Source organism: Choloepus didactylus, chromosome 9 (assembly GCF_015220235.1).
Source record: "Choloepus didactylus isolate mChoDid1 chromosome 9, mChoDid1.pri, whole genome shotgun sequence".
NCBI classification, from domain to species: Eukaryota; Metazoa; Chordata; class Mammalia; order Pilosa; family Megalonychidae; genus Choloepus; species Choloepus didactylus.
In genome coordinates, this window is record NC_051315.1 from 129,403,777 (window position 1) to 129,431,671 (window position 27,895).

At 44.2% G+C, this 27,895-nt stretch overlaps 1 protein-coding gene across 3 annotated transcripts in view; it reads right to left on the reverse strand.

The window, feature by feature from the left end:
* Positions 1 to 27,895, reverse strand: part of IQCA1 (IQ motif containing with AAA domain 1) — a 199,567-nt gene that overhangs the window by 74,667 nt on the left and 97,005 nt on the right. For all 3 annotated transcript variants that reach the window (XM_037850163.1, XM_037850161.1, XM_037850162.1), the window contains 4 exons: positions 26,711 to 26,830; positions 8,025 to 8,100; positions 4,891 to 4,997; positions 4,618 to 4,719 (listed from right to left, as the gene is read on the reverse strand). In XM_037850163.1, coding sequence (XP_037706091.1) covers positions 4,618 to 4,719; positions 4,891 to 4,997; positions 8,025 to 8,100; positions 26,711 to 26,830 — 405 coding nt within the window. The remainder of the gene's footprint in view (positions 1 to 4,617; positions 4,720 to 4,890; positions 4,998 to 8,024; positions 8,101 to 26,710; positions 26,831 to 27,895) is intronic.

The window sequence follows — 27,895 nt, forward strand, 5'->3', positions numbered from 1 at the left end:
GCAGTGAATTATATTGATTGATTTTCAAATGTTAAACCTACTTTGCTTCCTGGAGTAAATTCCAGTTGTTTTTATTTATCACTAGATTTTGTTCATTAATAATTTGCTAATAACATGCTATTCATTAATTTGAATTAATCAAGAATTTTTCTATTTTCCAGTGAGACATTGGCCTATAATTTTCTTTTAAAAAAACGTCCTTGCCAGGTTTTCTTATCATTGTTATACTGTTCATAAAGTAAGCTGAGAAGTTTTCTCTCTTTCTCTATTCTCTGAAAGAGTTTGTAGAATGATTTCTTTCATAAGTGTATGAAAGAATTCACAGATGATGTCACCTGGGTAATTTTTCCTTATGGAGAGGTTTTAAATCATGGATTAAATTTCCTTAATAAATAAAGATCTATTTAGATTTTCTAAATGTCTTCTATGTCAGTTTTGGCAAGGACTTGGTCACTGTATCTAAATTTCAAATGTATTGACATAAAATTGCTCATAATATCCTCTTTAAAGTCTATAGAAGGCCTAGTAAAGTCATCTCTTCCATTTCTAGTATTGGCTATTTTTGTGAGCTCTCTATATTTCTTGGTCATTGAACCAGTGTTTGTTGGTTTTATTAATGCTTTCAAGGAACTGACTTTGGCTTTGTTGATTTTCTCTCTGCATATAAGTTTTCTATTCCAATGACATCTACTCTGTTTTTAAAAATTATCCCTATTTCCTTCCTTCTACTTTAATTTGCTGCTCTTTTCCTAGATTCTTGCCTTGGAAGCTTAGATCATTTATTTTTTAACCTTTATTCTATTCTAACATATGCAGTTAGAGCTATCAATTCCCTTCTAATCATGACTTTTTTCTTTGATAGAAGTTATTTCAAGGTTTGCTGCTCAATTTCCAATCATTTTGAGTTTTTGGCTATCTTTCTGTCAGGGAATCTTAATTTAATTAATTCAACAACACTCAGAGAAAAGACAGAGCATGATATCAATCATTCGAAATTTGCCGAGACATCCTTTATGGTCTAGAATATGGTCTACTTTGGTAAATGTACTATGTGCGCTCGAAAATAAGGCATATTCTATAGTGTTTTGATGTGGTCTTCTTTATGTTTTAATTAGGTCAAATTAGTTAATAATTATTCAAAACTTTTAGATTTGTACTGATTTTTGTTTGCTTACTCTAGCAATCACTGAGAGAGTTCTTAAAATTGCCAACAATGATTTTGAATTTGCCTATCAATACTGTTTATTGTCAACTTTTGCTTTATACATCTTGAAGCTACATTAGATGCATAAAAATTAAGGATTGTTTTATCTTCTTGTTTAATACACATTTTAATTTTTTGAAATATCCTTCTTTAGCTCCCAAAATACTTTTTTTTTTTTTTTTTTGCTACAAAGCCTTATTTGCCTGATATTAATACAGCTACACCAGCTATCTTTGGTTAGTATTTTTATGGTAAAAAATTTACCATCATTTTACGTTTAACTAATGTAGGCTTTATGTCTAAAGTGTGTTTCTTATAAGCAGCATATAGTTGGGTTTTATTTTTTTATCTGATCTGACCATCACTGCCTTTTAATTAGAATGTTTAGTGCATTTACATTTCATGTAATTACTGATTCATTTGGGTTTAACTTTATCACCATCATATTTGCTTTCTATTTGTCTAATATGTTCTTTTTTCTGTTATTTTTCCTTTTCCGTTTACTTTCAAATTAATCATTTTTTATTTTTCCATTTTTATCTCCACTATTACTTTTTTGTTATACATTTTCAGTTTCATATTTAAAAATAACATGAAATATATCCTTAAGTTATGATTTACCTTAAATTAGTACATCATGATGCCCTGAGGATGAAAGAACCTTAAAAGTCCATCTAACTTTTGTCCACCTATTAGTTTTGGTATTGGGGATGGGAAAGTAAAAGAGTTCTTGCACAGAGAACATCACGGGCAAAGGCCCAGGGGTGGGAGGGACAGAGAGGATGCGCAGGGTGGCTGGAGTGTTCCAGGGAGGTAGGGGTGGATGACACGCCTGGGAGGAGGGCAGTGGGCAGGTCAGGTGTGGCCCTGTAGGACAGATTATCATCTTTACCCTTGGGGAACTGGGATGCCATTGAAGGGTTTGGGGCAAAGAGGATGACGAGGTCGGATCTGTATTTTCCGTGGACCACTCTGGCTGCTCTATAGTCTGTGATCAAAGCAACTTCTCTGGGGGATGCTAGAGGAATACTGACACATTCTGTTCCTCTAACTCTTTTTTTCTCCTTCTTTTCTCTCTTTGAGGTTGATTCCTCTTCTGCTAATGGTCTTCCTCCAGATTGGGTTTAGTATAATTAAGTTTCATCTTATCAAATTAAATCACATTCCCTTCACACATCCTAAGATTATTACTCAGGACACTTGGAGTTCTGAGTGCTCCAAACTCTATAATTGCACAATTACCAACAATCTCTTGGAGATACACTGAGCTCATCTATTTCGTGTTCAACTGGCTTAACTCCAAGAGGGACATACACAGCAACACAGGAGCCATGTCAGGGCCAGAGCAGCCACCAGGCTGCCAGAAATGAGAAGGCAGGCTAACGAGGAGGGTGGGAGAGCCAAGCCTGGTCTTGGGCCAGGCTGACAGTAAGTTTGTTGGTGAAAAGGAGAAAGCCAGTGTTCAAGCTGAGGCATTGAGCCACCTCCTGTCTTCATTTCCTGTGCCGTCCAGCTTGGGCTACTGAACTTGGAAGATGTTGATGGAGGGAATGGAATGGATGGAAGAGCAGGTGCCCCATAAGGGAAAAAGTAACCTCTGAGTCACCTTCATCTGGCAAAAGTGATGTGGCCTCAGAACAGAGCTAGGAGGGTGTTCTGGTTCGCTAATGCTGCTGGAATGCAAAACACCAGAAACGGATTGGCTTTTATAAAAGGGGGTTTATTTCATTACACAGTTACAGTCTTTAAGGCCATAAAGTGTCCAAGGTAATGCATCAACAACGGGTACCTTCACCAGAGGATGGCCAATGGTGTCTGGGAAACCTCCGTCAGCTGGGAAGGCACACGGCTGGTGTCTGCTCCGGAGTTCTGGTTTCAAAATGGCTTTCTCCCATGACGTTCCTCCCTAGGCTTCAGCTCCTCAAAAATATCACTCTCAGTTGCCCTTGGTGCATTTTTCCTCTCTTAGCTTCTCCAGAGCAAAAGTCTGCTTTCATGTCCATCTCCAAAATGTCTCTGTAAACTGCAGTTCCTCTCTCAGCTCCTGTGCATTCTTCAAAGTGTCCCTCTTGGCTGTAGCAAGCTCGCTCCTTCTGTCTGAGCTTTATAGGGCTCCAGTGAATTAATCAAGGCCCATGCTGAATGGGTGGGGCCACACCTCCATGGAAATTATCTCATCAGAGTTATCACCTACAGTTGGGTGGGGCACATCTCCATGGAAACACTCAAAGAATTACAATCTAATTAACACTGATAGGTCTGCCCACACAAGATTGCATCAAAGCTAATGGCGTTTTGGGGACATAATACATTCAAACCAGCACAGAGGAGGATTCAGCTCCCTTCATTAAGAAACAGATCAGCACGGAGTCATCCTAGAGAGGCCTTACGGCTCCTTGCCCGGCAAAACCAAATACGAATGCCACTCAATGTCTGAGCACCTCTGAAGAGACAATCTGCCAATCACAGGAAGGGCCAGCCAGCCGTGCAAGCTGGAGGCAGCCCTCAGAGTGGCAAAGGTCAGCGAGCTCACGCCAGCACGGCCCAGAGAGAGGACATCTCGGCGGCCACCGGAGTGTCTGGTGCCAAAGGCAGGGCTGTCTCTGGGATAGGAGTGGAAGCAGCAGGCCCAATAAATGAACATCAGATATTCTGATCCAACTGGCCACTCTACAGCCACTGTGAGGTGGATCAGATGGCAATTTTTTTCTTGTTATTGGAGAAGCTGTGGGTTTACAGAAAAACCAGGCATAAAGGACAGGGTTCCCATATGCCACCCTATTATTAACACCTTCCATTGTACAGTACATTTGTTACAACTGATGGAACACGTTTTCGTAATTGTACTGTTAACAACAGTCCATCGTTTACTTTAGGCTTCACTGTTTGTGTTGTAAAGTGCCATGGACTTTAAAATAAAATTATTCTAGTCACATACATACAACCTAAAATTCTCCCCCACCTCCTTTTTTTAAAAGTCTTTGGATACACAAGTTTTCAATTTTGACGAGGTCTCATTTATCTATTTTTTTTCTTTCATTGCTTGTGCTTCGGGTGTAAAGTCTGAGAAACCATCGCCTAACACAGGGTCCTGAAGATGCTGCCCTACATTTTCTTCTAGGAGTTTTGTTGCTCTGGCTCTCATATGTAGGCTTTTGATTCATTTTGAGTTGAGTTTTGTACAGGGCTTGGGTCATAGGGTTCTGGGCCTGAGCGAGTGTGGGGGGATAATTCTCAGCAGCCTGAGGGTCAGGTGGTGGACCCAGGAAACTGACCACAGCGGGGCACGTCTGCCCGTTGCTCTGCCCGGGCGGCTCTCCTGGACGCGGCCGATGGCTGCTCGGGCAAGGATCGTTTTCCTCGCGGGAACCCACCCTGCACCTCAGCCCTGTCCCTGCTCACGCTCTACTCACCTTTTTACCTTCTTTCTTCTTTCTGGGTTTGTTTGGGAGTTCCTTCTCTCTGTTCACAGCTATTTTTAAGTTTTTTAGCTCCTGTCTCATCAATTCATCAACCTAGGTGAATATAAAACACATAGCTTTCAAGTGACTTCAAATGCTTTGTGTTTTCTTTGCAAAGTTTAAAGACAGTACCAACTCTGGGGTGGTTCATGAATAGGAAATTCTAAGAAGGGGCAATCATGGGAGTCTGTGGCCTGGGGATGCTGTGATACCCAGGGAGTATACCTGCACCCTTATCTCCGACTCCAGCTCCTTCCGTTTCTCCTCTCTGATGAGTTCCGGATCATACTCCTGGGGGAAGTTCCAAGATTCATCTTTGTTCTTCCACAGGTCTACAAAAAAAAACCAGTTTCAACATATAGGTTAATAAAAGCAGTTGTCACATTATAAAACACAAGTCTAACTTTCTACCCTATGGTAGAGAAGAAAAGTTTGAATAAAAGAAGCTCCAGAGTGCTGGGAATGATGTGTCCTTTTTTGATTTCCCAAATGTTGACTGATGTGTTTATGTAATAAATAAAAAATGAAGGAGAAAGCTGCTAATGTGAAAATATCAAATAAAAAGGTAGGATACAAAATAATATCCTCTTCTATGATTATAGCTATGGAAAAATATATTGTTAGTGGAATTGTACAATTATAGGTGACTATTTTCTTTTCTCTCTTTTCTAATTTTTTTGTAATATGTTTTATGTTACTTTTATGATTTAAATGATTCACTGAATTGTGAGAGATTCTGTTGCCAGTTTAACTCCCCAGTAATTTTCCCTGCTCCCCTATTAAAAGGCAGACAAGACTAAACGCAGGGACATCCATTTATTCCCCCCAATTCCAGGGCTATATCTTTGTATTACTTTTTGGATGCTTTTGAAATGATACATATTTTTAATTTCCCTTCTGTCTTCTCCTGGCAGTTAGGAGGATGGGTAGAGAAACCCAAACCTAGAGGAAGTAAGGATAATTTTGCATCTGGAGAAACACTTTCTCAGCAGGGGAGTTCCGATTTTACTCTGAGGTCCAGAGGGACTTGAAGACCGGCAGGGGGCTGGTGGGGGATCAAAAGCGGCTACGGGGAGGCAAGGCTGGGCAGCCTGGGAAAGGAGCTCTCTTCCTGGACTGCAGAGCGTGATGGAAATTGGCAGAAATCCTCAGGCCTGCAACCACCACCCACTTGGGCCACTTACTGAGGACTCATTCTTCGGGCCCAGGTGCCCTGAAGACGGGAAGGAAACTCAAGGTCACGGGGGCACAGGCAGGGGCCCCCAGCCTCTGTCCGACAGTGGTTCCGACCTGGAGGAAGGAGGCTCGGCAGGTGGGCAGCTGAAGGAAGGGACGAGGCTCCCCACCCACGGGCTTCCCTGCAAGGCCACGGGGAGCTCAGGGCTGGTCAGGAGGGCGCTTGCCCTGGCGCAGTCGACCGAGAACGGAGGGGCTGGGGGAGAGAAGACACAGTCACAGAAATCTGGCTGCTGCAGAGCGCGAGAGGGAGAGAAAGTGCCAGAGCATCACATAGACAAACCAGGGAGAGAGGAGAGGTCAGACCTCTAAATAAACCATGAATTAGCAGCATGGGTGAGAAAAGAAAGAAGGGAAGAGACACAAAATGATCCAGGAAAAACTACAGATTCCTGGAGGGACAGAGGAAAGCGGTGATGAGTTGGGGAAGCGCGGTCGGGACGGCCAGCGGGCGAGATCGCACGGTCCGGAGCCTCTGGCCGTGTGACATCAGCCCGGTAAAAATGGTGCACCCACGTGTGAGCTGGTGACCCTACAAGTGACCCGGCCTGGTGAAGCCAGTTTCTTTTCCCGAGGAACAAAAATGCACCCTCCTTCATAGAGCTAGTGAAAGGATAATTGCCCCAAATAGTTGTTGTTGTTTCTTATTGACAATCTCTATTCTAGAAACGACTGTGCCCAAATTGCAGAAACGTGTTGGTAAAGCAGAAGTGGTGGGCGCCTTAGGGCCAGGGGTGGGCCGTCGGAAGTTGTTGGGGTCAGCCCATGGAACAGAATGGCTCTGGTCTGCACAACGTGAAACTCAGGGACCTGCTGGGTGCCAGATCCACTGGCCAGTGTGTTCTGGATGCATCAGAGAATCTTTCCTGGAGGAGGACCTAGAGGAACTGAGTGAGAGCCACTGAAACCAGACCCCGGAGGGAAGGACCAGCAGATGCCGCCATGTGCCTTCCCATGTGACAGAGGGACCCTGGATGCCAGCAGCCTTTCTTCAGAGAAGGTATCCTCTCACTGATGCCTTAATTTGGACATTTTCACAGCTTTAGAATTGTAACTTGTAACTTAATAAATCCCCATTGTTAAAAGCCAACCCATTTCTGGCATATTGTATTCCGGCAGCTTTAGCAAACTGAGACTGTCTAATAAATGTTAGTTTACCACTTTAAGCTCCTCCCTCCCCAATTAAGGCAGTTGTCAAATCCTGTCAAGGTCATCATTTCCTTAGCCTTCCATGCAGTGTGGTTTCCTGCTACTGATTTCATATAAATGAATTTTAGGTGGCCCATTGATCAACATTTTTATTTTCTATAACTAGCATTTCATACTGTGACTTTAACGCTATTGTGGCTTCGGATGAGACTCAATTTATTGAGGGTAAAAACTATTGAGTCAGTTAAAAAAAAATTAGGAACTCAGAGGACCAGTCCTGCCCAGGTCAGATCAGGATTGGGAAGGAGGCAAACGAATGAGTGACGTTGGAGGTACTCTACTCCCCATCCTGGCTACATTTTTCAGGAATTTTCACCACAGCACTAACGATCAGGGTCACCTTGGCAGGTCATTCTGTGTTGGGATTTATCCTGGGGGTGGAGTGGAACCAGAGGAATTGGATCATAGTTCTAGTAAATTATAATGGAAATGTCTGAAAGGCCAATTCATCCCCCAGCAGATCTAGCCAGATTATGGCTATGCTAATTACGCTGAATAACATAGAAAGGAATTATGTGTCAGTACTCGGGCACATGCCTTAGTCTAATAGGATTAAAACATTTTACCTTGCATACGGTATTAATTTTCTTAATTTAAACAGTCTAAGGAATATCTTTTCCCTGCCACAAAGTGAGAGAATGTTCAGCTAAAGTCTCCGGAGTTCAAATACAGGGCAGAGGCTTAGATTATGTTCTTGCTCTATACGTATCATGCTCTTTTCCCAATTACACGCCTTTAAGCCAGAAAGAATTTTAAAACACAGATGGACAGAAAATTCTGCTAGGAGTTGCACGTGGCGGTCTCTCACGATTGGGTACCTAATTCTTCCCAACACACGCTGGGTGCTAAGTCCGGGGTACCCCCTCGGCTCACAGGGCAGGCTGCAGTTAGGGTGTGCATTCTCCTAAACCGACCTTTGTATAAGTTATTTCCTTTCTCCATTTCGTCAAGGAAAAGACTTGGTGACATCTTCCACTCCTCGTCTTCTTCCTGTCCAAAGCAGAATAACATCTTTGTTAATTTCAGGCACATGCCGCCTCTAAAAGCAGTAAGAGTTGAGAACATGGAGATGACTTGTAAGGTAAGAAAACAGGTTCTCTCATGGAATATGAACAAAGGCCCAGCCCCTCGTCCCCCAAGGCAGCGTGAGCTGTGTCATGCCAACCCTGGCGTGGAAGGTTCTGGAGATGTCACCCCGCCTCCAGGCTCACGGGGGCCTCTCCAGCTGATACCGGCTTCCCCTTTCCAGTTGCCCTCCTGGTGGTACCCGGCACTCACACAGGCCTCTGCTGTCATGCCCAGAGTCTGGTCCTGTCTTCCAGGACTTGCTCTGATCACTGATTGCCCAGCCTGAACCCCACCTGTCCCCTCCCCTGCATTCCCCTAACTGGGCTTTGGAGCTGCACCCCGTTCTGCATCCCTGCAGCTGTCAGTCTCTAGGAGTCCCAGGCCACCCCCTCCTCCTGCTTAGCTGTCCCCTGCCCGAGCCTGGAAGTGAGGGGAGCCCCACGTAGGGCAGGCTGGGTGCCCTGCTTCCTCCGGGAGCCATGGCTTGCTTGCCACTGCCCCCCGGCCCCGGACCGCAGAGAAAGCCTCACTCCATTACCTGTGCCCCTGCGGCTGCCCCGTCGCTGTCTGCCCTGGCACAGGCCGGGGCTGCTCTGAGTCCTGGCAGAAAGCCCCCCTCTTGCCCCATTGTGACATGCCAGGCCTAGCCACCCCCCACCTGGTGATCTGTCTCAACAATGGAGCTTCTGACTGCTAAGCTCATGTGCGCCGTATGTGACCAAAGGTACAAAGCACGCTCACGGGCCCTCCACGGGGACCTTAAAAGTGGGGTCAATGCTCCCTGACAGCTTAGAGGACCAGGCCAGAGGACCTGTGAGCCTCTTTCCACTGGCTGCTTCCAGAGTATTCCGAATTACCCCGGGAACCTCACCTGCCCTTCCACGCTGGGCTTGAGGGTTCCAGTGTCGGGGACCTGCTGGCCGAGCCCTGTACCCCGATGGCGATGCGCACGGGGTTTCCTTTTGGGGATGGTGGCATAATGTTGAGAATGTACTAACTGCCACTGAATTGTTCATTTTAAATGATTAGTTTTATGTAGGTGCATTCTACTTAATTTTAAAAAGTACATGTTCATCCTGAGAATTGGTTCTCCTCAGCTTTTGAGTCTTTGTTTTGATGATTTGGAGTGAATATTTAGTCACCGTATACCTAGCCTCTTTGTGCGTCTTAACTGCTCTGGTGGCTGGGAGACCCCCGAGGGTTTGGTGACAGCTCAGCGCCTTGTAGCTAATAGGGGTTTAAGGCCTGTAAGCAGAAATAAAAGGTGCAGGTCTGTTTGTGCAACTTTATCTCTATAATAAATACCAAGTTCTCAAGAGGAAAGAACCTTCTAAGGCCAGTTTTGTAAACATCCAATCCTGATAATGTGGAAAGACAGTGAGTGTCAGACGTTCCCACGACTTCACAGGGCCCAGCCTGCTATCTGGTAATGACATAATTGGCAGTAATGTGAGAAAAGTTCTAACTAGAGAAAGGACAAAGTAAAGTTTCTGCTTTCCTTTTTAAATGTATTTCTTTCCTTGCTCAATTGTTCTTGAAGTTTATTGCATATGGAACTATCCATGTCTTCGTGTGGTGGCTGTGGATTTAAAATTTTATATTTGGGGAGGGAAATTCTACAAGGAAGTTTGAAGCCACCATCTCAACCCCAAGACACTTTTTTTTTTTTTTTTTTTTTTTTAGTCTTTTACTGGCTTTTACAAACACTGGGCACTTGCCATGGTGCCTGCCTTGACCAACATCCCCTTCTGAGGGCAACTTCTCGACCACTACCCGCACCACAGCCAGCTCAACCGAGTAGCTCAGCCAACTACACTGTCTCTCTCTGAACAGGGACCGGAAGATAGGGGTGGACTGGGGAGCTGGGAGGGAATTGGATCCCGGCAGCCACACGGGCGCCTTTGGAGAATGGGATGGACAGAGGAGGGGGCCCCTCATTGACCCAGGTCCTGAGAACTCCCCAGCTCCAGCCCACCCCTGCCATGCTTCTGGGCCACAAACCCTCCATCCACCCCTGCCCTCATCTTACCTGAGTGAGCCAGTGCTCCCTGCTGCCCAGCAAGCCCCAAGAGTCCCAACAGGGAGCACCTGCCTAGCTCCATTCATCCTTCCATTCATTCAGAAATACTGAGGATCTCTCTCTGCGCAAATACCAGCTCTGCTCCCACCACCATCGGGCCAGTGCTGCCCACATGGTTAGGGGCTGACTTGTCAGCAGCTCCTCCAATCCCACCTTCAGCTCCTCTAGCTGGCTAATGGCAGAGCCACAAAGTTTTGTGAGTCTACTTTGCCAAAACGCTGACACATCACAGCAATGCCACAACTATGAGAATCAGAAGGAAATAATCAGCTACATCATCATCACCGTATTCAATTCCCTCTTCATTTTTTTTCTATTTCCTTCTTTATGTGCCCAGGCGATTTCAGCTTCTTATATCATACCACAATTATGATTCTAAAGTTTTGTCAGTCGAATAGGTAAAACATAGTTGTTCAGTTTGCTAACGCTGCCCTTTCACAAAAACCAGAAATGGATCAGCTTTTATAAAGGGGGTTTATTTGTTTACAGTTACAGTCTTCAGGCCATAAAGTGTCCAAGGTAACACATCAGCAATCGGGTACCTTCACCGGAGGATGGTCAATGGCATCTGGAAAACCTCTGTTAGATGGGAAGGCTCATGGCTGGGTCTGCTCCAGAGTTCTGGTTTCAAAATGGCTTTTTCCCAGGACATTCCTCTCTAGGCTGCACCTCCTCAAAAATGTCACTCTCAGTTGCTCTTGGAGCTTTTGTCCTCTTTTAGCTTATCTGGAGCAAAAGTCTGCTTTCAAAGGCTGTCTCCAAAATGTCTCTTTAAGCTGCAGCTCCTTTCTCAGTTCCTGTGCATTCTTCAAAGTGTCCCTCTTGGCTGTAGCAAGCTTGCTCCTTCTGTCTGAGCTTATACAGTGCTCTAGTAAAACTAATCAAGGCCCAAGCTGAATGGGCAGGGCCACATCTCCATGGAAATTATCCAGTCAATATCACCCACAGTTGGGTAGGTCACATCTCCATGGAAACACTCAATCAAAGAATTACAATCTGATCAGCACTAATACATCTGATCACACAAGATTGCATCAAAGATAATGGTGTTTTGGGGGACATAATACATTCAAATTGGCACAATGGTATTTATCTTTAATTTATATTCCTTTCAGTGGTGAGCCTGAACATTTTGTTTGTTTACTAATTTTATGACCTTGTCTTGACTTTAAAAAACATACCTTGCATAAGCCCATTTGTTTAAACTCAGGCATTTTCTGATCTCTTTTTGTGTCTGGAACTTTCTGGGTGCTATATCTACAAGTATGCAGGATGGTTCTGGGCTCTGATTTTGGGGCCTGCATGATCCCCAGGGTCTCCTGCACTCAGATTCTCACTGATTATGGCTTGGGGTCCCACATCACATAACCCCACACCTCCCCTGACACATGTCCGTCCCCCACAGACCCTGCGGTGGACTTCCCAGGACCTATTCATCCAGGTGTCCCGCCCCTGGCCCACCAGCCTGCTCACTGAGTAAAGGGGGGGCCCTGGCCAGCCGTGCCCACATTCTGATGCTCACTTCTCTGGAGGCAGCTATTCCAGTGTTAGAAACACTTTCTTCTTACTTAGCCCAGTGGAGAGCTTTAAAAATATATATCCCAATGCCCCAGCTCCACCCAGACCCACTAAAGAATAGAGAATCTCTTGGAATGGGGACTGTGCATCGGTGTGGAAGACTGAATTATGTACCCCAAGAAAAGGACATGTTCTTAATCGTTTCTGAGAGTGCGAGCCCATTTATAAACAGTATCTTTGAATATGTTAACGTGAGGCAGGCTGCGGACTCACTTGTGAATAGGGTCTTCCGAGACCCTAGTTATGTCTGGACCAATTCAGTCCCTATTGCTAGAGGCCTTACAGAGAGCAGGCCACAGGGAGAGGAGCCAGAGGCTGGAAGTCAGCGGACACCGGGGCAGCAGGCACAAGGGGTGAGAGAGCTCCACGTGGTGGGGGCAGATAAGCAAGGCCAGGAACCCCAGGCATCGCGGCGAGCCAGCCCCCAAACGCTAGAGACTTCGGGAGAAAGCTCGGTCTGGCTAGTGCCTTGATTTTGGACTTTTAGCCTCTGAAACTGAGACACAGTATGTGCTTGTTGTTTAGGCTTGTCTGCCACAGCAGCCTGGCACACCGAGACAGCTGGGATGCCTTTCTCCTTAAAAGCTTCCAGGGTGATTCTAACGAGCAGCCATGGAGTAACCGAAGTTCTCCTTCCATCAACCCAGGACCATTCTGTCTCCCTGGAGCCTCGGAGGATCCAAACTCTTTTGTGCCCGGTCTGCTCAAGGTGAAATCGCCTTGGCCCATTTACCTTGAAGAGAAATTTCCAGGTTGTCCATCTCGCTGCTGAGTGGATCTGCCACCAGGGTCCTCCATGGCCTGGGGGGTATGGGGAGGGGGCCTGCAGGTGCATTGTCCTTTTGTAAATTTTCGTTACACTGTGACTCCCGAGAGTCAACCCAAGGCCTCAGACCTTTTTCCTGCATGAGCTGTGCAGACAGACTTCCACCATTTTGGAATCGTACCAATGGTTTTGTACATCTATTCCTAATACATCTGCATTTCTTTCATTTCGTCCTCTAATCAGACTCTGTGCCCCTGTAGGGCAGGGCCTGTTCATGTCTTACTTGTTTAATTTTTCCACGGCCTTCCATGCTTGCTGATTGACCAAATAATGGATAAATAAGAGAAGTGTGTTGTCCTAAAACCTAACTGATGTCAAAGAGTTTGTGTCCATGTATTATGGAAACAGCAGCATGCCATTGTGTGCTCTGCAGCATCTGGCTTCCTTCTCTTTTTGCACATCAGCCCATTTCCATGGCCCTGGTCTCCTGTAGCTCCCTTTTGTCTAAGACACTTTGTACATCACGACAGCACCAGGCCATGTGGCCTGCAGCTCTCTCAGAACCACTTCCTAATTCATTTAGGGCAGCCAGTGACTTTCTCATTAGCCCTTTGCTTTCTCTTTGTGGCCCAATCATTTCTAAATTGCTAAGGTCACAGCACTTGTTTAGTGAAAATAAACTGATGGAGGACTCTTGATTTGATTTCAGATTATGTTTAGACAGCTGATTTGCTGAAACTAACCATTTTTCATAGGTTTCCATCTGTGTTAAATTTGTTCTTACACAACACAAAAAAGGCTTCATGCAAAATGTTTTTAAATTTGCCTTATTCAGAGCCTATGAGATGGACCAAGTGAGGAAGCACTGAAAATGCAGGGGAATGTTTCCGAAAGATGTTTCATTGTCAAATATTTTATCCTAGGTATATGTCTTAGTGAAGCTATAAGAGCAGACAGAGTCAGCCAACCAGCCTTCCTGACCCCTCCCCAAATGCCAACCATGAAAATCGTTTCCTGGGTGGCTTAAATGTGAGCCAAATGAATGTCAGTTCTGTTGAAAATTTTCTATCAGCAGGTAAGTGTATCTGAAGTAGGCTTGTTGAAGGATAGTTGACATTTCAACCTTAGCAGATAAGTGTCAAAATTCAAAGAGGGTTGTATCTGTTAAATTTTTTTTAAATGAGGGCACATATTTTGGCATGTACCTGTTAACAGATAAGCTCAAATGTCAAATTTATCACTCAGCAACTTTCAGATTACCTGACTGTTCTCTTAGGGGCTGGTCCTGAGGGTGAGACAGGGGCCAGCTGGTAGTTTTGAATGGGCTGATTATTTCCTACTCAAGTGGATAAAATTAAAACTCGTTTCTCTAAATCCAGAAATGAAAATTGAAAGAAAAGCTATCATTGCTTAAAACTATATTTTAAAATAAAAATACACCATAATAATTGGATAGCTTATGAAATTCAACTTGAAAAAAATATTAAGCGTCTCATAACTGGTTTTGAGCTTGCACTTAGGATGTCATCTTATTCGTCTGCTTGCATGTTCCTATCCAGATGAAAGAATCAAAGTAATCCGTGCCTTTTCAAGCTGCTGATTGCTGTTCCTTCCCACACAGAAGAAATATCACAGACTCAAGGGAGCCTGCAACATGTCTCAAAATGTATAGCTGTGTCCCAAAGACATCTGTTCCAATTTTCTTTGATGGTAGCTACATTTAATTTTTGTCAGAAAGAGCTGGGCTTTCCTGGTTAATCCCTCTGCTCTCCTTCCCCCAATCCCACCTTCCTCTGTGGCCATAACATATCACAGTTAATGCGTATTAGAAATCGTGTATCATAAGAATACATTTATATGCATATATATGCATGAAAACATTTCTGGAAGGTATTGCCACCTAGTCTGTGCCATAATTGAGTCTTCAACAGGCCATTCCACAGTTCTATCAACCCAGCTGCCTCTGCGTGATGAGGAACATAGTAAGACCAGAGAATTCCATGAACCATGTGCCCATTCCTGCCTTTCATTTGCTGTGAAGTGGGTTCCTTGATCAAAAGCAATGCTGCATGGAATGCCATGATGGTGGATAAGGCATTCTGTAAGTCCACGGGTGGTAGTTTTGGCAGAAGCATTGAGTGCAGAGAAGGCAAACCCGTTTCTGGATTATGTGTCTATTCCAGTTAGAACAAATCTTTGTCCCTTCCATGATGGAAGTGGTCCAGTGTAATCATCCTGCCACCAGGTACAGGCTGATCACCTCGGGGAATGGTGCCATTTCGGGGACTGAGTGTGGCTGTGGCCAAGTTGGCTTTGGTGACTGGAAGTCGATGTTGCTGAGCCCATGCATAACCTCCATCCCTACTACCATCATCACTTTGTTCATGAGCCCATCTGGCAATGATAGGAGTCACTGGGGAAAGAGGCTGACTGGTATCCACTGAATGGGTCATCTTATCCACTTGATTGTGAAAATCTTCCTCTGCTGAAGTCACCCTCTGGTGAGCATTCACATGGGACACAAATATCTTCTTGTTTTTGCCCACTCAGAAAGGTCTATCCACATACTTCTTCCCCAGAACTTTTGGTCACCAATTTTCCAATCATGTTCCTTCTAAGTACCTGACCCATCCAGCCAAACTATTAGCAATGGCCCAGGAATCAGTATACAAATGCACCTCTGGCCAGTTCTCCTTCCAAGCAAAGTGAACAACCAGGTGCACTGTTCAAAGTTCCACCCACAGGAAGGATTTCCCCTCACCACTGTCCTTCAGAGACATCCCAGAAAGGGGCTGCAGGGCTGCAGCTGTCTACTTTCGGGTGGTGCCTGCATATCGTGCAGAACCATCTGTAAACCAGGCCTGAGTTTTCTCTTCCTCAGTCAACTGACTGTAAGGAACTCCCCAAGAGGCCATAGCTGTGGGTTGGGAAAGAGAAGGTAAGGTGGAAGGAGTGGGGGCCACAGGCATTTGGGCCACTTCCTCATGTAATTTACTTGTGCCTTCAGGACCCGCTCGAGCCCTATCTTGTATATACCATTTCCATTTTATAATGGAGTGCTGCTGTGCATGCCCAACTTTATGGCTTGGCAGGTCAGACAACATCCAGCTCATGATAGGTAACTCAGGTCTCATGGTAACTTGGTGGCCCATGGTCAAGCATTCTGTCTCTACTAAGGCCCAGTAGCAGGCCAACAGCTTTTTCTCAAAAGGAGAGTAGTTATCTGCAGAGTATGGTAAAGCTTTACTCCAAAATCATACGGGCCTGCATTGTGATTCTCCTACAGGAGCCTGTCAAAGGCTCCAAACAGCATCTTTATTTACCACTGACACAGCACCATTGGATCACATGATCCAAGTAGCAGAGCAGCTTGCACAGCAGCCTGGACCTTGCAGAACCTCCTCTTGTTCTGGTCCCCACTCAAAACCAGAAGCTTTTCTGGTCACTCTGTAAATGGGCCAGAATAGCACACCCAAATGAGGAATATGTTGTTTTCAAAATCCAAAGAAGCCAACTATGCATTGTGCCTCTTTTTTGGTCATAGTAGGGGCCAGATGAAATAGCTTATCCTTTACTTTAGAGGGGATATCTCGACATGCCCCACAGCACTGGACACCTAGAAATTTTACTGAGGTGGAAGTCCCTTGTATTTTTGTTGGATTTATTTCCCATCCTCTGACATGCAAATGCCTTACCAATAAGTCTAAAGTAGTTGCTACTTCTTGCTAACTAAGTCCAATCAACATGATATCATCAATATAATGGACCAGTGTGATGTCTTATGGGAGGGAGATATGATCAAGGTCCCTTCTGACATGATGACATAGGGCTGGAGAGTTGATATACCCCAGAGTTAAGACAATGAAGGTATACTGCTGGCCTTGCCAGCTGAAAGCAAGCTGTTTCTGGTGGTCCTTACAAACAGCTATTGAGAAAAAAGCATTTGCCAGATTAATAGCTGCATACCAGGTACCAGGGGATGTGTTGACTTGCTCAAGCAATGATACCATATCTGGAACAGCAGCTGCAATTGGAGTCACCACCTGGTTAAGCTTATGGTAATCCACTGTCATCCTCCAAGACCCATCTGTTTCCTGCACAGGCCAAATAGGAGAGTTGAATGGGTATGTGGTGGGAATCACCACCCCTGCATCCTTCAAGTCCTTAAGAGTGGTATTAATCTCTGCAATCCCTCCAGGAATCTGGTATGGCTTCTGATTTACTATATTGCTAGGCAGGGGCAGTTCTAGCAGCTTCCACTTGGCCTTTCCTACCATAATAACCCTTGCTCCACTAGTCAGGGAACCAATGTGGGGATTCTGCCAGTTGTTGAGTTTGTTTTTTCCAATTACACCTTCCAAAACTGAGGAAATAACCACAAAACAGGTCTGGGAACCCACTGGACCCACTGTGAGACAGACCTGAGCTAAAACTCCACTGATCACCTGACCTCCATATGTCCCTACTCTGACTGGTGGACCAGAGTGACGTTTTGGGTTTCCTGGAATTAACGTCATTTCTGAGCCAGTGTCTAATAATCCCTGAAATATCTGATCATTTCCTTTTCCCCAATGCACAGTTACCCTGGTAAAAGGCCATAGGTCCCCTGGGGAAGGCTGGGAGGAAAATTAATGGTATAAATTTTTCACAGTGTAACAGGGTCCTTCCCCAAGGGTACCCAGCCTTCCCCTCGTTCAAGGGGCTGGGGTCTGTAAACTGTCTCAAGTCTGGGAATTGATTAAGAGGCCGTGACTCTCCATTTTTGCAATTCAAGGTAGACTTTTATTCACTTGACCTAAAATTCTTCTGATTATACATCCAGTCAATCTGAATCCGCTTGGTTCTGATCCCAGCTACACCCAACTCATGGGGCAACATGTCTGGAAAACTGAGTCCTGGAACAGTGGAGCACACCCGGTGCTCCCACTTGCCTGTCCTTCTACCTCCCCCTTGCCGATTGCCTGGCCCATCACCAGGCGAGCAGGGTCAAACTGCCTTCAAACTTTCCTTTGCTCATTCCCTCTTCCCAGCTTTGTTTTCTAGTGCACTGAGGACACAGAGATCATTTGGATAAAAGAACAATGCTTTATGTCTTTTCTATACCTTTCTCACTGCCTTCAAGTCCTTCTGCTCCCCCTGGCTTCCTCTCCACACTCCTTGCCTCAGAGAAACATTGTCGTCCTCTTTCCAGCCTCATCTCGTGCCTGCCTGACTCCCCTAGCACCTCCCACCACCACATACAATTTTCAGGCTTTTCCAAGCCATTGGCATCCTGCCCCGGGTCTTTTCATCTCTTCCTTATCGTTAGCTGCCCTCATTTTCTCAGCCCATGACCCTTACCTTCTTGCACCCCGCCTTTTGCAAGTCTGGCCTCACCCCTACTTTAACTGAAATGGCTCTGAGAGGGCCAGGGACCTGCTCCTTCACCATGTCTTCTTCTCAAGCCTTCTTGACTTCTCCGCAGCATCTGACACTAAGCGGCCCTCTCTCTTTCATCTATCTCCTGACACACTTTGGTGTGCTGAGTCCCTTCCTGCCTCCCAGGCTGTTCCTGTCGCCTCGTCCTCCTGCTCCAATACGTGGGTGCGTTCCAGACACTCCAACTTACACCCACAGTTTCTGCAACAACTCAACCATTTCCTGTCTTCATTTAGGGTTGCCTGCCCAGGGGTAGCACCTACCTCGACCCCACAGCCTTGGTCCTGTCTGAGTGTGCCGTGAACTTCACGTACCTACTGGGTACCTCCACCTGGACATCTCGGCATCATCAAAACTCAATTTCTAAACCCAGCTCCTGCCCTTCTCTCCCATTCTTCCAATAGTGCCACTCAAGACACTTGGAATCCATCCTAACTTCTTGGTCTCCTCTCCTCAAACACCCAGTCAGCCAGGCTGGTCCTTCTTGAAATCTCTTGCATCTGTTCCATCATTTTATATCCACTGTTTCCACTCTCAGGCAGGCCCTCGTCTGGGCATTTACTCACTCCCTCAGAAATAACTATTGCACAGGTATTCTGAGGTGCTGATCAGAGTTATACCTGGTAAGGTCCCTCTAGCTGCTGGAGGGGAACAGACTGTAGGGTGGCAAGAGAGAAGACTTCGGCCGGGAGGCTGTTCCCGAGAGGTGAAGGTGCTGGTGGACAGGTGTCAGCTGTGGAGACAGGGAGATGTGGGCAGAAAGCATCTCCTAATTGATGCCAGATCCTGCGTGGAGCCTTCCCTAACATCTCCAACGCTTACAGAGCGTCACTTTCTTCTCAGTCTGTGGTGCCACACTGACCCCTCGCCTATGTAACTAAATATATCCTTTTCCTAGGCAGTGGTTTTTGAGCGTTTTTAGAGAGTAGGACCCATGAGAACTAATAGACTTTTTCCCCACAGGAATGCACCTTCACATAAAAACATACATACAATTTCAGGGGGTCTATCCACAGGGTCCCCGTCCCCTAGCGTAAGGCCTGCCATTGTCTCTAGCTCAGAAACTGGGCTTCTCCCTTCTTCACATCTTTCTCTTCTGCATTTCCACAGACACAGAAGATGCTCCGTACATGCGTTCCCATGATAACATCCTCATGAAATGCATGTTACTCACTTCCCTTCCTCGTTGGATCAGTGGTTAAATCCAGAGCATATAATCGAGCCAAGGAATTGCAGAAGAGACAGTGGTTAGGGAGAAGATGCTGTTTGGCACTGCAGATAAACAAAAGCTGTTAAAATTAATTGTGCTGTAGCTAGGTCCAAGGATCTTCTCAGAAGAATTTAGCCCCAAGTTAAGTCAATTTATGGTTGGATTAATTTAGAGAAGACTGTTGTGGTGTGTTACGGACAGGTCAAAACCTATTCTAAACAGTTCCAAATGGTTTAACATATGGCTTGAAAAGTAACACAAATAATCCAGTGCAAGGCTGGACAGCACAGTGCTCCATGTCTGTTCTTTTCATTTCTAAAGCCAAAGGGAGATCCACCCCACTGAGTGTGAGGCAAATGAAATTACTTTGATATTGAAAGCACATTTTCAGAGACTGCTATCGGTTTGCAGAAAATTTCCTTCTGGCACCAGCATTCTCCTTTATTAAATTACTTTTCGCATGGGGTCTTCTTATCTGCAATACCTAATAATTTTAGATACTAATTTAAAACCAAGGATCCAAAAGAAAAGACTTTCTTTTTTTAGCTGTTGAGTTTTGAGAATTCTTTATGTAGTCTGTATGAGTTCTTTGTCAGATATGTGGTTTGCACATGTTTTCTTCTCTGAAGCTTTTCTTCATTCCCTTCACAGGGAAGCAGAGCAGAGCAGAAGGTTTTTTATTTAGATGAGGTACGATTTATCATGTTTTCCTTTTATGAATTGTGCCTTTGGTATTAAGTATAAAAAAATCTTAGTTTAGTCCTAGATCCTGACAATTTTCTCTGTGTTTTTTCCTAAATGTTTCCTAGTTTTACACCACATTTTAGCTTGTGATGCATTTTGAGCTAATTTGTGTAGAAGGTGTGAGGTTTAAGTTGAGTTGAGGTTCTTCTTCTTTTTTTTTTTTTGGTTATGGATGAAAGACTAAATTTTGGAAAGTTGTCTTTGAAAGTGTTTATTGTGCTTTTATGGTTTCCCTTCCACTAGTCCTAAGCTTAAGACGAAAATTCCTGGATTGATCCATTTTCTTTTGTCCTTATGCATCTCAGTATGGAGGGTCCTTGATTCTCTCGGTAAGGAATTTAAACTGTCATATTTTAAATGTTAAATTGCTTTGCAAACTTTCCTGATGAAATGATCAAATGAATACGGGGTCGCTGGTCACAGGTATTCTGTTTTATAACACTCGTGTCCAGTTACAAAAATCTACCCTGACAACCTTATTCTTTTGGTCACTTCACTAGCACCGATAAATTGGGAAACCCACACAGGGACACTGAAACCTACAGATCCAGACACCAAAGCTTCTGTTCAGGTTTAACTGCTACAGACCGTCCAGCAGCATTCACCCATCAGAACCCAGACTCGCTCGTCAGAGCCGTAACTCGGGATCTTTTTGACCAGGTGCCCAGGAGGGAGCTCTCCCTGCCTGTACCCAGCTTCTGGAGGGAGGCACTCTGGGCAGCTCACTGGGGAACACATCTGTGCAGGTGGAGGTGGCCTCAGGAGGGGCCGGTGTTGAAGGGGAGCCGAGACAGACGTCCCTGCGGGCATGGGACACTCCTGGACAGGTGACTATGAGCCCAGCTGTTTTTCTACCGTTTCTTTCCTTCGATCTCTTAGGACACATCCACAAGGTTAACAAATCCACTGGCTTCTCTCTCAACCTTCTGAATAATATTTTGTTTAAAATGCATCCTCCCACGAGGTTGGGTGCAAACTTTAGAGTCTCTGACCCCCTCCCCACCCCACTGCCTGGCACACACTTCTTGCACTAGCCCCACCTTGACCCTCTTACTGACCCTGCACCCCCCTCATTGCTGCCCCCATCCCTGGTGCTGCCAAGCCAATCTCTGTCCCAACCACTTCCCCGCCCACAGTCCAGCCCGCACCATGGCCACAAAATGAAGATCCTCCTAAAACTCACTGAACTCAGATCTGCTCAGTGTCCGGATTCAGGACTCTCCGTCCGCTGCAGAAGGCTCAGTCCAGCACCCAAACCCCCGCCCGCACCCACCCTCCACGCCCTGTGTACTGCTTGGCCCAACCTTTCCAGACCTCCAGCCCCCACCCCCACCCCCGCTCCCTCCCCTCGTGTCATTCCACGCTCTGAACCACCCCTCCGGTTCTTCGGCCCTGGAGCCTGCCTGGAATCCCTCCTCCCTGCCCAGCCTCCCAAGCCCCTCGCCTGCAAGCCCCCTCTAGACACCCCCCTCCTCCTGGGTACAATCTCTCCTTCTCTGCATGCTCGCAGCCCTTTGTGTGCCCTGTCATTCTCTCACAGAGCTTTAGGGGGCACCTACCGTGCAGTGGGTTGCTTCCGTGATACTTACGAACATTTTATCTATTTCCCCAAACACAGTGATTTAGTTCTCCAGGGTAGGGGCCAGACTTTATCGTTATGAAAAAAGTTATGGGATGTTTGGAGGCACATTTAAGATGGTTGGTACCTGCCTAGATCTGCTGCCACTGCTGTGACAACTACGGCAACTGCTACCTCCGCTGCCAGTCCACGACTACCACGGCTGCCATCACTGTCTCCAGAAAGCAACCATGTCTAGTAGTCCTGCTATCACTTCTACTTCCACCTCCACCACTCCTCCTCCTCCTCCTACTACTACTACTACTACTATGCTAATGCTATTATCCCCTCCTACACCTACAAAGAACAACTGCATCTACAACTAACACTTAAGTTCCTACTATATCCTAGTACAATCTATGCACTGCTCTCAATATATCTTTCTAATTCTTTCAGGTGTGCCATCATTTTTACAGAGTTCAGGGGGACTTGCCTAACACCAGACAGGTGTTAAAAGGAAGCAATCTGAGGTATTTTGTCTGCTTACAAACACAGCAAGTGAATTCAGTTTTTTGTTTCTGTTTTTGTTTTTTGCCTGCTCTTTTCATGTAGTTGCTGAATACTTTGCCATCCTTTAAGCCTTTTTCACTGCATGGCAACTGACACTCAGGGTTAGGATTATTTTCTGTATCTGCCAATCTGATAGACGAAACACAGCATCCTGTCACCTTACCCACATTCCTTCTCCTTACTTGTGAATATTTTCTAACTGGCTATCTTGTTTTTATTTTGTGATGTCATTTGACTATTTTCTCATGGATTTGTTATAGCTCTGTGTTTCTTACAAATATTAACTTTTTCCTCTGTTATACAGGCGGATGACTTTTTCCAGTTTGACATCTGTCTTTGGACTTTGTTTACAGTGTTTGCGATGTTAAAAAATGTGTACATGTTCGCTTACTGTTTCTTCCTTCGTGTACTTTCTCACCCCAAGAATATACACTCATCTATACTTCCTTCTAATATGTTAATATTTTCATTTCTTTAAATCGTGAACCAATTTGGAGTTTGATCTAGTTTTATATTTTCCAAATGGTTAACCAAATATCCCAGTTCTATTTATTAAAGAATCTACCTTGTCTCTAGGGATTTGAAATGCTACATTTTACACATATAATAAACATATATTCTTGGTATATCTGTGGATTCCCTAATTCAGTTTCATTTCTCTACCTTTTTCCTCTGCAACCAAGACCACACCATTGTAATTATTATGCCATTAATATTTAGAAAGCAAACTATCCCCATTGCCCTTCCTTTTAAATATTTCTCTAGTTGATATTATACATTTATACTTCAGAACTTAAATCTATTTTGTCATGTTCATACCCCGCTCCAAAAAAAAAAAAAAAAAAAAAATCAAAACCAAAAACCAAACCAATCTTGATTTGGATTGCACTTAACATTTACAGAATAACATGCAGAAATTTGATATTTTAAAAAACATCCTGTTTTCCTATTTATGAGCATAAATAATTGAAGTTTTCTTTATTTCTTCAAGTAAATTTATAAGTTTCTTTATGTGGGTTCTGCACATTTCTTGTTACATTTATTTTTAAGTATTAAAAAAAAACTTCTTGCTTTTGTAAATGGGATTTTTTTTCTCACTGTGTTTCCTAACTTATTACTTTTATAAGGAAATAACTGATTTTTACATGTCTATTTTAGAAACTTCAATTAATTCACCACCTATGAGTTCTAACATTTTTTTTTGTGTGTGTAATTTTCTTGGAATTCCGGAGACAATTTCATAATCCACAAATAATGATTTAGTTTCTCTTCCATTCCCATATCTAGGTCTCATTACAATTTTTTTTGGGGGGAGGAGGTCTCAATGCAACAATCCACACTTCCAGATATTAAATAATAATGTGTTATAATGGATATCCTTGTTTTTCTTTGGATTTCAGCAGGTCTCTAGGGTTTTTCCTTCAAGAATATTACGTAATCTCTTGGTCAGAGATAATCTTAATTTGTTATGTAACTATCCTTCAATATCTATTTCTAAGGTTCTTTTTAAATCAAGAATGGCTTTTGAACTTAATAAATGCAATTTAACAAACATTGGAGATAAGAGATTTTCTGGTTTTATTTTTTAAAACACTTAATCCACTAATATGGTGAATTTGATTAGATGATTTCCCTAATATTAAACCATACTTTTATTCATTTTTAAAAAAAATCCTAACTTGGTCATGGGAATTTTAAACATATGGCTGATATCTGACTTGCTGCTTTTAGTTAGGAGTTTTAAAACAATTTATATAAAGTGAGACCAGCTGTGGTTTATCTTTTTCCCTTGCTTTATTCAGTTTTGATACTGGAATATGCTAAATTTGTAAAATAAATTGAGAAATCTTTTTCTATGCTTTAGGGCAGCTTACATAGCCAAATGAATACATTTTCCTTGATAGTTTACAACAAGCCCGCAAATCCAAATGGGACCAGGGCTTTTTAGGTCTCGTCTTCTCCTCTACGTCCTGGAGAAATTTCACATCATATATATTTTTTTCATGATTGCATACTCCTTTGTTTCACCAGCCCTAAAACATATTCTTTTCCCCTGTGAAAAAACAGTCTTTTGCTCCTTTCATCGGTGAGAAGGGAAGGGCGGGCAGTGACTGTGGATTCCCACCAGCACCTGAGCCTCACCTGGCGGGCCTGCCGGGAGGGCCCTACCTGGAACGGGCTCAGAAATGTTTGTGAAGTTCAGTGGAAACACCCTGCAGCTCTTGTGACTTTTTGTTTTTTGCCCTTGTACAATGCATTTTTTTCCATGTTTATACTTGTTTGCAACTATCTTATGGATTTCTGAAGATTTAATCTTTTTACCTATGTGATATTTTGAAAATCAGAATCTAATTTTCTATTTATAGAGGTTAATTGAGATATTCTATTTTCTATGATGTCTTTCTGAACATTTGGTGACTCTACATGCAGGACAGGCAATTTATAATTGGTCAAGTGTTATAAAGGTATATAACCAAAGGTTAGTTGCACATTTGTGCCACTGTGAAGCATCAGTGTCTACAAAAGTTTAACAGGACTACTTTCCTCTCAACCCTGCATTGTCCATGGTGCATAACAGATTCCTTTTTCTACAGGCCAAAATAACAATTCCTATGCAATTCTTAAAAAATGGAATTGATTCTAGATGATTTATGAGTGATTCCAGAATAAGACTTTTAAAAGCCAGTGGAAAAGAATCTGATCTCAAAGAAGTCTACCAACATAATGTAAATATATCAGCACTGAGTAAAGATTACCATTTTCTTCTTTTAATAATCATGTTGTCACTTTGTAGACCTGTCCTTTACATGAATAAATTAGTTTAAGTAATTCTGAAGGATTTTACCCTTCATTTGTAAGTACTTCATAAATGCTGATGTTCTCAAACTTTGCTTTTCATCCAAAACTGTTCATTTTAAGTGACTCTTTAATAGCAAGTTAATAAAATACCTTCACCCAACAAAGACCAAATTGTGTGGCTGATAATTTCACATTTTTATGAAGCATGATTCACTAACGGTGAATACCTAATTTGCAAGTGTAAAACTCCCTCATGCATATTTAGAAGAAGAGATGCTTAGTATAAAATTGAAATTCTTTCAATTCTCTTTATTGTTAGGTACTTTTTCAAAATTATCTTGCAGAGTGAGAGGAAGTTTTAAAAAATTAACTATTGAGTGGGCTGTCTTTTTTTTTTCTGGAACAAGTCAGAACTTCAGAGTGCAGGCAGAATGGGTAGGGCAATAGGGGTCTCAGAAGTTGGGCTCCTCGGGGACCCAAGGAGGTGGTTTACAGGGAACACCACCCATAAGGGAGGGAGAGAGGGAGACGCTGAACTGTGCTGCAATCACAAGAGAGCTATCAGCTGACCCCGTGGGGAGCCCCCGAGGTAGGGAGCCCTTTGGGGTGACCCCCGAGTGAGGCGAGGGGTTTTTGTACCCTCCCATGAGTATCCCTGGACACAGATGCCCCAGGATGGAGTCACCTTGCGTGGAGCAGCTCCAGTAGACCCAGCATGATGCCTGGGGAGGCCTTCGCTGGGGCTGGGGGCAGCTGATATTGGGAAGCTGGGGGATGAGCATCTGGCCATAGCATCTACTCTCAGTGGGTCAGGTTGTGTCCCAAGTGTTCATGTCCACAAACAACAATGGAAAATGGTTAAAGAAAAGGACAAAGGGAAACAGGAGCTGGTGAAGCACTTGCTATTGATCCCAGTGAAGGAGAGAGGGGTGCTGAACAGGGAACTGTCATCCTCAAATCTCTTAGTCTGCCCGTGCTGCTATAATAAACACCGCAGACCAGGCGGCCTACACAACAGTGAATTAATTCTCTTGCAGATTTGGAGGCTAGAAGGCCAAAATCAAGGTGTGGTAGGATGTGCTCTCCAGAGGACCAAGGGTTACCCAGACATGTCTGTGTGGGGGTCATGGTTCAATCCATAGCACATGCCAAGAAATTTTTAACAAAATATTGGCTTTTATCCCCATCGGCTACACCTTGCATTTATATGGACTTTGAATATTGTTCTTTTATACTCACTAAACAAGAAAAGCTACTTTAAACATCTTCACGTTCTAGGAGGATCCTGGGCTCAAAGCCAAATCTCCATAACCCACAGGGGGAGTTTCTGTGGGCGCACCCCTCCCACGTGCAACAGTTGAGATATATTTTAGTGGGAACTGCCAACACTGAGTGACAAATTTGAATGAACACACTTTGGTTAATGTAGATACCATTATTTTGACTTTCTAGTGGTTACTTGGTTGTCAAGTGTTTTCCCCTAACTCTACACTTCAGGAAAGATGGCTGGCATAATGTCTTTTGAGGAACAAAAATTCAAAGCTATCATACATATATGTATAGACACGTAAAGTGTCCATTGTTGAAACCATTCCTTACCCTAAATAGGTATTTATAAGTCATAGAAAAGATGGCAACCATTTGTCGATCGATATAAAAAAAACGGAAAACCAGTTGGTGGAGAGAATGGCGTCCCTAGAAGACTGCAATTGCAATGGGTACGAGATTTGGGCATCCCACTGATTCAAAGCAAAACGATCATTAAAAGGAAAAAAGTGTCAAATTTTAAAAACCACACAAATTCTTTACCTTAGATTTGTCCTTCGTTGCTTTCTTTTCCTTCTCTTTTCTGGCTTTCCTTGCCTTCTTCTTTTTATTCTTTTTTTTCTTTTCCTCGTTGTCTTGGCTTGCCATAATATCAGCAATAACCTGGTAAAAAGACAGTTATAACATTTTAATAGCTCTCTTATTGAAGGAGGACTATGCTTCTTGTCTGCAAGGACATGCTTGTGCTGATTCCTCTCCCTTCTCTGCCCTGCTCTCAGCTTGGAGGCTCATCCTCCCCGGGGCTCCCAGGGGCTCCCCCTTGCCACCTGCCTTGGGTTGGATTCCTCAAGGAGAGGCAGCAGTTGGATCTCAAAGACGGATGCAGAGAGAGCTTGGGCACTTCTTCACCTGGCTCCTTCCCTAATTCAGAGCCATTCAGCTCTCAGTGGCCCCAGGAACATGGTTGGCTCCCCTCACCTTCAGGCTTAGGAGCACCCAAGGTTCCTACTGTTGCCTCAACATCTCAGCAAGATCAGGACACGCCAGCCTTGCCCACACCTCTTCCCAAACTCCAGCCGAGGGCGCCTCTGTCTCCTGCCCGGGCTCTGAGAGTTGCTCTGTAAGAACTTCCTTTTTCCCCAGAAATAATCATGGGTCTCAGAGTTGGTTTCTTCTAACTGTGATTTAATTTATAATTCCTGCAGTAACTAAAAACAATTTATTCTCCTAAAACCCAAAATATTTGTTTAAAAGTTCACATAGCATTCGCATCACTGGCAATGGGTAGAGGTTTGTAAAATCCCTATAATTCAGTCCAGTACGGGTAAACAGGTGTTTTATCGCCCACTCGCTCGCTGTGATAGGGACTAGTTCCTTGCTTTGAGGATGCTTGACCCTCGACTCTGCTCATCACTGCTTTGTGACCAAGACAAGCATCCTTTAGCTCTAAGATGAAACCGACACCTCCCTACTCACACTTAAGACATGCCGGGCAGGTTTCCAAGAGCATCACAAAGATGGATGCAGTTCTCAACACAGAGACACGGTGGGGGCTGCTACTGGCCCATTTTACAGATGAGGGACCTGGAGCTCAAGGAGTCAGGGACTCTGCCAAGGACACCAGCTAGTAAGTGGCTGCGCTAGGGATGCCAACAGGCTTAGCCGTATCATCTACATCTGTGTATGTCTATACCTATGTATCATCTGTCTATATCAGCTACATGTATG